Source organism: Pygoscelis adeliae, unplaced genomic scaffold (assembly GCF_000699105.1).
Source record: "Pygoscelis adeliae isolate BGI_AS28 unplaced genomic scaffold, ASM69910v1 Scaffold103, whole genome shotgun sequence".
Taxonomy (NCBI): domain Eukaryota; kingdom Metazoa; phylum Chordata; class Aves; order Sphenisciformes; family Spheniscidae; genus Pygoscelis; species Pygoscelis adeliae.
The window spans coordinates 1,301,602-1,313,069 of record NW_008824723.1 but is presented as its reverse complement, the minus strand read 5'-3'; the positions used below and the strand labels follow the sequence as shown (position 1 = coordinate 1,313,069).

The window sequence follows — 11,468 nt, the reverse complement described above, 5'->3', positions numbered from 1 at the left end:
AAGCACCAGTTCGGCAGGTATTTTGCGCTCTGTCTTTTCCAAGGAAAATATGTTTTCTCTTTTGCTAACCACCATTTGTTTCTCTGCTGGGAGATAGTAGAATGGGAACACAAAGCGCCAGTTGAAGTTGCCCTCTCCTGTCAAGGAGTTGTAATGTACATCTGTCTCCTGCTTGTCCTCTTCCAGGCCCTTTATCCACCTATGACAAGCACATAGTGGAACACACTGCTGTCACCAGGGGAGCTGGAGTTGTGGTTGTCGTTATTCAGTTACAAGCCTGATAATTTACTCATTCCTCCCTAACCAGTACGAGGTAACACACCCTTCAGGACTGCAACACACAGTGACAGCCCTGGCTCAAGGATCTCAGCTACCTCCAAGCCATGGCACAGGCTGCAGCAGTGGCCAGTGATGATCAAAATTTGAGAGTGAGAATGTGATTTCTATTTAGATCAGACCCCAAAATACCAGTTGGCCTTTTACTATTGGCCAAGACCAGCAAAGACAGCATCATTCATTTATCCACTACTAATCACCCTGTATTCATGTTGTGCCACACTAATAAACTGTGTCAATGTCCCAAGACTGATTTAAGTGCTCAGTATTAGAGTCTAAACCATTTGCAGTTGCGGTTTGAGGGGTATAAATATGCCATAAATAAACAAACCTGTCTCCCTGATTTTTCTTGTGATTTCCTCTTGGTTTCTGCTACAGTGTGCACACCATCTGATGTACAATACTATGTTACAAAAGGACAACGCTTTCCTAGACATAATCTCTTCTGAAGAGCTCCACTGAGGTAATGATCCAGCTAGGTATGTTTTAGTTCTGAAGACAATTTATCACAGCTTGAGTAAAGATTAGCATTTTTGTGCTGCATCCAAAGAGTGGCTTTTCCCCTGCAAGCCTCATTATTTCAAAAAGGAATTGGGAAAAACAGTAACAATCTCAAGCACAGCACTGCCCCCAGTGCAAATCCATGCCTGGTGGCAGATTCAGTGCCACGTGCACTGTCTGAACATAATGAGATTTATGTCTTCATCATTAAGGTACAGAAACAAAAAGTTATCCGCTCCTGGCTTTCCCCGTCAGACCGCTCTGGCATTGGTAGTGATATCCTCATGTTATCACACAGCTCAGCACAAAGGCTGGCTCCCTATTTATTTCCTCAATTTTGCTCTCTCAGAGCTACTCTGCTACTGCTCTGAACACGTTAGTTTATTGCTAAGTTGGATATATCTGTGTGAACACCAGTGATTTAGGAGTAGCTCCTCTCAGAGAACTGCAAGGGGAGATTTGCTCAGCCAGTGTGTGCAATAACCGCACTTGCAGCATGCTGCGGGCCATACGGTTGTATTTGTGCGTGCTTCACCTGGGCTAATATCACCTGCTCCAAAAGAGTGGTACCACTCCTCGTGCACCACACAGCTTTGTCAGAGCTAACGCAAATTTCCCTGGTGAAATGCATGTAGATATACCCTACACAGGAGTAAGAGCTGCTAGCAGACTGCCCTGTCCTTATGATTATTTTGGATTTCTTATTATGTTCACGTGATTTTCAGAACCTGCAAAGTGGAAAACATCCTCCCTTCCCTGTTCCATCAGTCCCAGTGCTCCCTCCTCCAGCTCTTTGCATTTGGTCATTGGCAATACTGCAACAGCTTTTTAGGGAAATTAATTTTTCCATATGCCTAGCGCTCTACAAATTCAGATTTTTCCAGGACTCCACAATGACACAAGTCATATTAGCATATTCATCTCACTCTCTAGCAGTGGAAACACAGCAAGAAATCTAAGACCAGTCTCACACTTGAGATTTCCAATAGTTCCTACTGCCACTTATGCCATCATTTCCCCCCACCCCTCTCTGCTACTTGTATTCAAATTCATCTCAGAAGCAGAAAGTGCAAAGCAGTACTCCAAAAGAGGCAAGTAATTTTAAGAAGTAACCTGCTACAATCTCAGGAAAGAGCTGGTTTGAGTGTCAAGCTCCCCTTTCGCTCTCTCTCTTTTCATTTTATTTATGTGATATGGTTTACTGATTATCCCAGTAACATCTGTGAAGCTGTGACAGACATTTTGTCTCCAGCATGAAGGAGGTGGAGAGCAGAAAGTGCCCATGTGATGTTCTCCCCAGCATGGCCATGGTCATTCACCCACACATGCTCCCCACATGAGATTAGAAAATATTTCCAATAGAAATAGCCTGGCAAACGTCTGCTTTCTTGTTTCTAATGTGGTCATAATTACCTTTTCTCTGATTATGTCAAACCTCTCTGCATCTGTGTAAGCTCTTACAGTTCAAGTTCTGTAAGTGTTTGATCTCTGTTTGCTAAACTGTGGGCTTGGTTCTCTTCTTGTGCCATCTCTGCCTGAGTGGGAAGTAACAACTAGTCTCATTTTATAGTTACTTGATTTTAAGAGGGAAAAAAATAAAAAAGAAGCAGTATCCAATACAGATGAGTAATCTGGGGAGGCATTTAGAGCAAAGTGCCAAGGTCACAGAAATAGCTTATCAGATATTCTCACAAGGTAATTCTTTCGTCTGATTTTTGAATGAAATATTACATGTTCTTTTGAAGACAAGTCCTGAAGAACTTACCCTTTTACATAGATATCACTTGATTTTTGCCCTGTAAAGATATTTTCATCTTCTAGAATTACATCCTCTGTGTTCCAGATTATTACCCTCAATTCATAGCTGAAAAAGAAAAGAAAGTAGGCCTGTGTATACTCAAGCTCTGGTCAGACAGTAATGTAAACGTCTATCAGATCATGTTTTTAGAAAGTGAGGAATGTTGTAGTTGTGCAAAACTCTTAAAATAGCATCAGCCTCAGGCCTCTTCTATTTACAAGTGTCTAGTGATAGAGTGGGGATGGTGGCTCCTCTCAGCCCTTGGAGCATGCTGGACGACAGCGGGGTCACTGCCAGCTTCAGAGGGATGGAAAATTCCTTGCTTTTTATGTGTCTGTTCCTTTTCAATTCTTTTCACAAAAATGCTGCAGTGAAACAAGACAAAGTTGATCTGAACAACATCAGCAAAGCAGTCTCCAAAACAGTGAGCAGCTTGCTAATAAAAAGCAGAGCTCCCTGGGAGGTGCTTTTCAGATTAAATGCCTAAAAACTTTGTATTTGGTGCAATCCAGTGCATTAAAAAGGAGGAGAAGCACTGTTTAGAGATATTATCATTTAAGCAAATGCAATTGTCTTTAGAAGCAACAGTAAAAGGAATTTTTCCCATCCTTTCTATTCCCTATATACAGACATTTATGGTGGCCATCCAAAAGTCTAGAAGCTTGAACTGAAATACAGATGTTGCAGGTGACATAAAAAACATATTCAAAAATTTAGGTATGCCTTAAGTCATTGTATGAACTGCAAAATAATAAAAAAAAAACTATGTTTGAGAACACCAACATAAGATTTTTCTGATATGATGTGTTGTCTTGGAAATAGCCTCAGTCTCAGGTGTGAAACAGTTTGTCCCAGAAGTTACCAGATACCCTAGGTCATGGAGCTCTTAAGGAGATGTCGACCATGAAAACCAAGCCTCTGCACCAGCCAAAGAAACTTTCATCTGTAATGTTCCATCAGCTCCTTATTCAGTTGAAGATAGCCAACAAGAAATGTTTTCACAAAGTGTTTGAAGTCTTATGGCACTTAGAGCCTGTTTTGCTGCAGGAAATACGCATTTCTCAGCAAAATGTGTAACTATGTTTACTTTCTTTCTCATAATTAATGTTTTGACAGTATTTTCCCCTGCTTTTGTAGACTATAAAAATGGCAGCAACAATTTGGTTTTGTGGGTATGATTAGTTTAAAATCTTTTTGGATTGGAAAATGCTTGTTGTTAAGGAGCTTTATAGAAAGTTCTGGTCTGAAGAAAGTAATTGTTACATAAACTCTTGTTTTTGTCAAATCTTGGCTTTTGTAAAGGAAAGGAAAAGAAACAAGTTTTTATTACATTGTTTCTTGTTCAAACATAAATAATACAGGAATAGTACCTGATGCTGCTTCAGACATAAAATTCTCAGGAAAGGCCTTGCTAAAATATTGCAATAAAGCTGATACAAGGTGGGCTGAGAACTCTGTTGCTCATTTTTGTGTTTCATTTAGAAACATTCAATTAGCTTGAAGACCTATGTGTAGTGTTGCATATAAAGCAGCATAAGTATCTGTGTGAAATTTGAGAGAAGGTTATTCCAAATGTATCTCTTCTATCTGTTGCTGCTTTATGTGTTTCTTGATCTTATCTTTGAACAAAGTGCTGGAAATCCAATAAGTGTAATATTATTGCATCAGATTAAAGATCTCAACCAGGGTCAAGTAAGTTATCTAGCTGAAAGGGGTAGTGAAACCAGAATTACTTCTTTCAGCTCAACAAGTGGATAATAATATCAGAATTATTAAGAGACTCTTGCCTCTAGCCACCTGCAATCTCTATATGAAAAAGGGATATCTTTCCAAAAGAGGTGTGTGATAGCCCTTGATGAAAAAATCACCAACAGTTCTTTGAGTTGTTTAATGGAGGAGACCAAACTAGATGCTCTCTTTTGACTTGAAATTATGTGAACCTAAGAAAACTTTTCTCAGGACCACAGAAGTTTGTTGTGATAGTTCTTTTTATATTTCTTTCCAGACACTTAAGAAAGCCTCAGTCTTTGAAGACTTATGCCACTGTGCTGGGAGGAAAGCATAGAGTTACCCTTTGGGTTTTCTTGGTGAAATGTCCACTGGGGGTCCTGGTAGAGGCATATCTTGAGGAAACATGTCGACCCACATCTGTACACGACCCTTGAAAACAAAGAGATAAACATCTCTGTAACCCTATTTTAAAGAGACTTTAAAAGGTTTCAAATGTATTTCTGACATCCAAACCCACCACTTCCTCTATAAACACCAACCAGCTCACTATCCTGCAACTATGATTTAATCTATAAACTTACTATACAATATATTTTTTTCATACACATTTTCTATCAGTCTCTCAGGAATTTGGTGAAGTCAGAAATGAGCTCAAACATTGGCAACTTCAAGGTAAAATCCATGTAAAAATAGTATGTGATGAAAGGAAAAAAAAGAACCAAAGCCCAAATACAAGCAGAGTTTGTGTTAACTTAATAAACTAAAGCATTTAAAAGAATGAAAATATGCAGTCACACCTTGTGTGATTACTGTGTATTTAGGTAACTGGCTGTATACATACATGTGTGACAATTTCCAGGTTGATACTGTATAAAGTCTTGTGTATGGTACAAAATTTGGATGCTGTCTCTGTAAGTTTGCAGGTACAAATAGAAACCACAGTAATTGGAGGAAAGGAAAACTGCTCCTGGGTCTACCATCACCACCATCTCTGAGCTGCTCTACCTGTTCCATGCCTGGCTTATCCTTATGGTAGAGAGGCCGAGACTCAATGTGCTCTGGGACCAGTTTATATCCAGCTCCAGGGATTTCTTCCCAAGCACATAAAACCTTTAAGGAGAGATGTTCATGTGATTCAACTGGCTCCTCTATAGGAAAGAGTAAAACAAAAAGAACAAAGAGAGCTGAATTATAATGTTGAACCCTTTGGTAATATGTTCCATTCATTATTAAAGATGGTCATTAAAAAGCTGCTTGAGTTAAAAGGAAGGTTTTATGTATCCCAGATAAGTAAAGAAGGGTCTTGAATGCATTTAATTCTTGTAAATAAAGGTACCCACCAGGGTAACTAGAAGATTAGCACTTAGGCAATAGTTTATCTATAAAACACAACAAATCATTTCACTATTACAGCAGCAGTTTCTGATAGGAAGATGGAAGAAACCTGTGAACTACTCTTTTTACAGAAAATTGCAAATGTGAGGCTTTTTTAGGGCTCATGAAAGACAAGGAGGCTTGGATTTTGACAGAGCTGACAGTAAATAGGCACTAGGAGTTATATCTACACCTCATTTTGCCTTGTGGTGGCAATAGCAAAGACTCCCCTGGAGAACCGAATCATACCTCAGAGGAAGAGGGTTGAAGTCCATGGGCAAGAACATGTCACCTCCTGACCAGCTAAGCTTGGCCACTGGAGGAAGGGAGACGCCAGAGAATGGCCCCTCAAGGAAGGACCAGTGCTAATATTGAAGGTAGGGTGGATATTGGAAAGCAGAGAAAGCTTTTTCAGCTCTTGAGCTTCTCTTTCCTCCCTTTTTGTGTGGGCTCCACACAAACAGAACCCAGACTTTTGGAGAGGGATGTCTCCTAGATTAGGAGAGGAGTACCCAAGTGAGAAGAAAGTTAAGACTTCTTTCTGTCAGCAAACAGTGTTCACTTTTCCTACAGTGTTGCTCTCTCTGAATTGCTAGTAGGAGGTAAAAGGTTTGTTTGGGATTTAAACAGTAGGTATTAAACCCTTCCTAATGGCTCAGGGAGGGAGGAAGGATAACCCTGTGGTTATGAGTCCTAGTTCCCACTTGTGCACTGACATGTGTTTGAGATGTGATGTGTTTAATTTTAGCCAGCTAAAAGCAAGGTCTTTAGCCTGAGCTACTCAGTCAGGCAGCCTCAACAGCAAGGACAGATTGTCCCATGATAATCCATATCCTCTCTCAGGCACCTTTCTAAAGATTGTTTTCACCCTCTGAAGATGCTTATTTCTTCCCATTGGCTACAGGTAGTCCTAGACTACCTGGGAGCAGTGGTCAGGCAGTTGGATTAGATGATTGTTGTAGGTCACTTCCAAATGAACTATTCTATTCTATTCTATTCTATTCTATTCTATTCTATTCTATTCTATTCTATTCTATTCTATTCTATTCTATTCTATTCTATTCTATTCTATTCTATTCTATTCTATTCTATTCTATTCTATTCTATTCTATTCTATTCTATTCTATTCTATTCTATTCTATTCTATTCTATTCTATTCTATTCTAACTTCTATGCTCCTAGAGAAAAGTTAAATTATTCTTTCCCTTGCAATTTAAAGCTGGATGTAAGGCCCACAAGTGTAATTTTCTCCACCTGTAAAGTGGAAATGGTACGGCTCCCCCTTTTCGGTACTCCTCTATAGCTTAAATATGTGGTCTTTGTTAGCTTTATAGACCCAAATAATGACCAGCAGGAAATAAGGACCCAGATGTACTTGTCAGAACAGCAGTCTGGATGAGGATCATGCAGAAGACTGTACGCTGTAAACTATTTCTTTATAACATGTTGAAAAACTTGTGTACATAAATACTTTGGATTTTGCCATCTGGTTCTGTATTTCCTTGCTTTTGGTTTCCATCATCTTGTGTGATGTTGGTTTGTCTGAAGCTCACTTTAGTGAGAGATCCTGTTGCTGGCAGTCTCACTCAGTCATCTGCTAGTGAGGAAAACAAAGAGCAGTAGTGGAGTCATACATGTCTCTCAGGCCAGGAAATCAAAAATGGATCAACTCTTCTCCCTTCAGCAGTGCTACCTGAGCAGCCTTCCACTCAAGGCATGAGCTATATTTGTAGCTGCCAAGGGGAATTTGCTCAAGGATGAATAAACACAGATAACGGACTAGAGGTTTCCCTACTCCTTTTGTTCCCCCTTGAAAGCCTCCATGCTCACACCTCTTTTCCTTACCCTAAGTATAAAACTGAATCATAGAATGGTTTGGGTTGGAAGAGACCTTAAAAGATCATCTCGCCCAACCCCCCTGCCATGGGCAGGAACATCTCTTTCACTGATAGCTCTGTCCCACTCCACCCCTATATAGGGGACACTCAGCTTCCTAGTAGTTTTGTCCTCTCTTTAATCTGGGAGCTCTGAAAGAAAGGTCTGTCCTGCCCTCTGGATTCACGGACCCCAAAGATACTTTGATTTACACAGTGCTGTGTTAGTGCTTCAGAAGAACAGTCAGAGTGGTAATAATCGAGAGGAGGAAAAAAACAACAGAGGGGAAAGTCAAGTAGGTAATGTAGGACTGGCAGGTAAGTGGCCTGGAACCTAACTGTGGTCAAACAGAGGACTTGTCTGACCCTGAGTTACTCACTTTGCATCTGTATTTCCCTTCCCCCTTCTTCTCACTTCTTGGGTCTGTCTACACTAGTGTTTCAGTTTAGACAGCGAATGCATTTTTTAAAAGACTCTCCCTGATTTCCCATGCTTTGATTTGCTGTATGGAAGGATCTCAGAGCATGCAAGCTGCACTCCTTTCAGATGAAACTAAGCCAGAAAACATGTTTCAAGAGGGTCCCCTGCACTCCAACCAATCTTGGGCATCCCATCCTTGGGATCAGACAGGAGCTAGTCCAAAGTATCCCCCAAACACCTACCATGGGGATTTCAGGTCATCAGCAATAACTGTCTCACCCTACAGATTTTCTGCAGTTAAGATACATTAATAGCTAGTATAGACACAACCTTCATCACGACAGTTATATGAGTATTTTAAAGCAGAGACAGGTTCCAGTAATCTGACTTTAGAGTGCATAGCACAACAGGGCCCCAGCTACAGCTTAGGCAGCCTCTTGGTACTGCTACAATGCAGTTGAAGAATGATGAACTACTTCATTACCATTCTCATCTTCTGTGAAGACTGTCTGTCCCTTAAAGACTTTTGTTCCTACTTGTATCTCCCCTGGCCGCATGAAGGGTCCACTTATTCTGTAGTCCTTACACAGCTTAGTGAGGATTTCGCTTGGCTTGGTTGCATCTCGCCATGCATTGTACCCTTCTCTGCAAGGACGAACAGAGAGTGAAGAGAAATGAGTGAGGTTTTCCTCAGCAAAGTGCACTGGCAAATCAGGACTTCCCATGCAGATATCCTTTTTGTGGTCAGTGGCCCTGACATCTGCTCAGCCAAACTTTCCCTTTAAATTGTCCAGCACTACTTCTTACTTGAGACACCCCCCCTGCCTGCTTAGGTCCTGGGGCCAATCATTCCTTTCTCTTAAAACACAGGAGAAGTTGAGGCAGCCTTGCCCATAGCTTAGAGAGAGTAACCCAGCATTGGCATGCTCCTAGAGGAAAAAGACCAGAGCTCATTCCCTGTTCTACCTAAAGGATTCAAGTCTACATGTTCTACCCCCATTTAAGCAGAAGTGTTCTGTGGCTCCCACATGCTGAGGAGAAGCCGAGATTATCTGGACCTGGAAAAAGCACATAAAGAAATACCTCACACTGGAGACTGAGCTGGCAAGGGAAGTCTTGGGGTTTGGTCTGCACTCCTGGATTGCTTTTTTACATTGTCCACCCTTTGTTTGTAGATAGAGAAAGAAACATAGGAGAAGAACCCCAAACCCACATCTCCTAAGACAGTGCCCCACCCCAGGGCAATGGAGTTATTTTAATTTGACTTTCTCTACATTAGTTAATCTTCGTGCACAACGTCCTTGAGAGTTCAGCCGTGTGACAGGGACCAGGAGCTCAGCACCACTGCCCTGTGACTCACCTCTGTTAGAGAGGACATGCCAGCAGCCCCACTCTGTTCCTGCTCCCCTCAGGGCCACACCAGTCCCACCGGCCTTGCTGCAATCTCTCCAGTTGCAGCTGAATAATGGAGAGCAGAGTAGGGCCCTGTCATAACTTCTCAGACACATTTTTTTCCATTTTCCCTTTATGCCTGTCCAAAGGCAGTTTATCAAGCAGGTATGTTATACATAGGCTGTTTACTATCTAAAATACTTGGTGAACAAACAGTGTTGCTAATTTTAAAATATCCACTTCCTACTGAGGCTGGCAGCTACCCTAAGCTCTTTGGTGAAATTTAATTAAAATACCTCCTGTGACACTTTTGTGCTGGAGGAAGATAATATTTAGCCACATCTGGAACTTCTCCTTCAAGTCAAGTCATTCACTGTATGCTGCTCTCTGTTGCTGTCTGAAGAGGTACTTACATTTCATATTGACTTTGTAACCCACAGGTAGCTCGATGCCTGCTGTAGAAACGATTTTCCAAATCAATTTTAGTCTCTCCAATGAGATCATCTGTTCCCACGAAGTCATGGTCATAGATCAGGACAGTGAGCAAGGAATCCTTGGGGAATGTAGCTTGGATTTCAAATGATCTACAGCAAAAATTGAGACCTACGTGCAGTCAAATCAGTTTTGAAGTCTAAAAAACTAAGTTAATAATACTGTGCAAACAACGTGTGGACAGTGTCTCTTCTAATAAGCAGTGGGGGTTTTTTGGTAGCGCTTTTGTTTCAATCAAATATCTGAACATACTGGAAACAGACAGTGCAAAAGTATTTTCTTTCTCCTGCTTCCCTAATACCCCCTGTACAGTTCTAAGATTGTTCCTACCTACAGTAGACAGAGCAATGGGACGGAGCTGGTCAGCTGCAATGATTTATCCTGAATCCAATAGAGGTGGAAGTATGGAAATTACAAGGCTAATGAAGCCGTATGTAAGAGTTCTTACACGCTTTTCAGAACCTCCCAAAGGGACATCTGAGTCTTTTCTGTTTTCTTCCAAAAGCTCCAGGTTAAATATTGAATATAGGAATCTGGGGGCACCCAACAAAATGATCAGGCAAAAGCTTTAAACAAGTCTCAAAAAAGCAAAGATCAGAACTCCCTTTTCACTCGGTGCATTTTTCAGGTTTAGGATCATTGTCATTGAGGTGTTTAGGGAAGCTGACAATATAAAAGTGATTTTAAAAGGGATCTGACAAATTAGTGGAATACAGGACATTCTCATCAGCACAATACTAGCTCCAGATTTCTCCAAAGCACAGGCAAAACTGAGTTTTGTCTCCTGAAGGACGAGTTTTGTCCTTTCTCAAAGTGGCCAAAGTCAATTTTGTAGCAACAGCAGAGCAGTTTTTGGAGGAGAGAAAGATTTGGGAACAGTCTGGGATTGCTAGAGGTTGGTGGTGCCATGCTGACCAGGGCTTCTAGGATGATGAGAGGTGGTTACTATGACTGATGTTACTGCTGCGAAGGAGTTGCTGGTCCAGTCACCCCCATGTTGCCACTGGCAGCAGCAGCAAGGCTGAACACAGTGACTTAAGGAATAGGGGGGCATGGCAACAAGTTCCTGCCTGGTGCAGCAGGCGTGTGTCCACCTTCCCAGGTGCCCTTGAATAATAGGTACGAGGCTCTGCAAGTGGAACCGAACAACGACGAGGACGATGGTTCACCTAGCTTGGTGGTGTCGCTGAGGTTAAGTCTGCCTACACCCTGTGCCAAAACAGTTTCCATAAAGAAAAAAAGACAGGTCATTGTCATAGGAGACTCCCTTCTGAAGGGAACAGAAGGCCCAATATGCAGACCAGGCGCACTTCTTAAGGAAGTCTGCTGCCTCCTGGGTTAAAGATGTGAAGAGAAAACTTCCTACCCTGGTATGGCCCTCAGATTACTATCCATTACTGATTTTTCAGGTAGGCAGCAATGAAGTTGCAACAAGAAGTCCGAGGGCAATCAAGAGAGTCTTCAAGGCCTTGGGATGACTGGTTAAGGCATTAGGAGCACAAGCAGTGTTCTCCTCTACCCTTCCAGTTGCAGGGAATGATGAGGGAAG

General features: G+C 41.6%; 1 protein-coding gene across 1 annotated transcript in view; it reads right to left on the bottom strand.

Annotated features, from left to right (window-relative positions):
* Window positions 1–11,468, bottom strand: part of FER1L6 (fer-1-like family member 6) — a 72,702-nt gene that overhangs the window by 4,605 nt on the left and 56,629 nt on the right. Inside the window, exons 32-37 of the mRNA XM_009323374.1 lie at window positions 9,841–10,011; window positions 8,520–8,680; window positions 5,372–5,514; window positions 4,707–4,795; window positions 2,603–2,701; window positions 7–199 (exon numbers count right to left, since the gene is read on the bottom strand). Coding sequence (XP_009321649.1) covers window positions 7–199; window positions 2,603–2,701; window positions 4,707–4,795; window positions 5,372–5,514; window positions 8,520–8,680; window positions 9,841–10,011 — 856 coding nt within the window. The remainder of the gene's footprint in view (window positions 1–6; window positions 200–2,602; window positions 2,702–4,706; window positions 4,796–5,371; window positions 5,515–8,519; window positions 8,681–9,840; window positions 10,012–11,468) is intronic.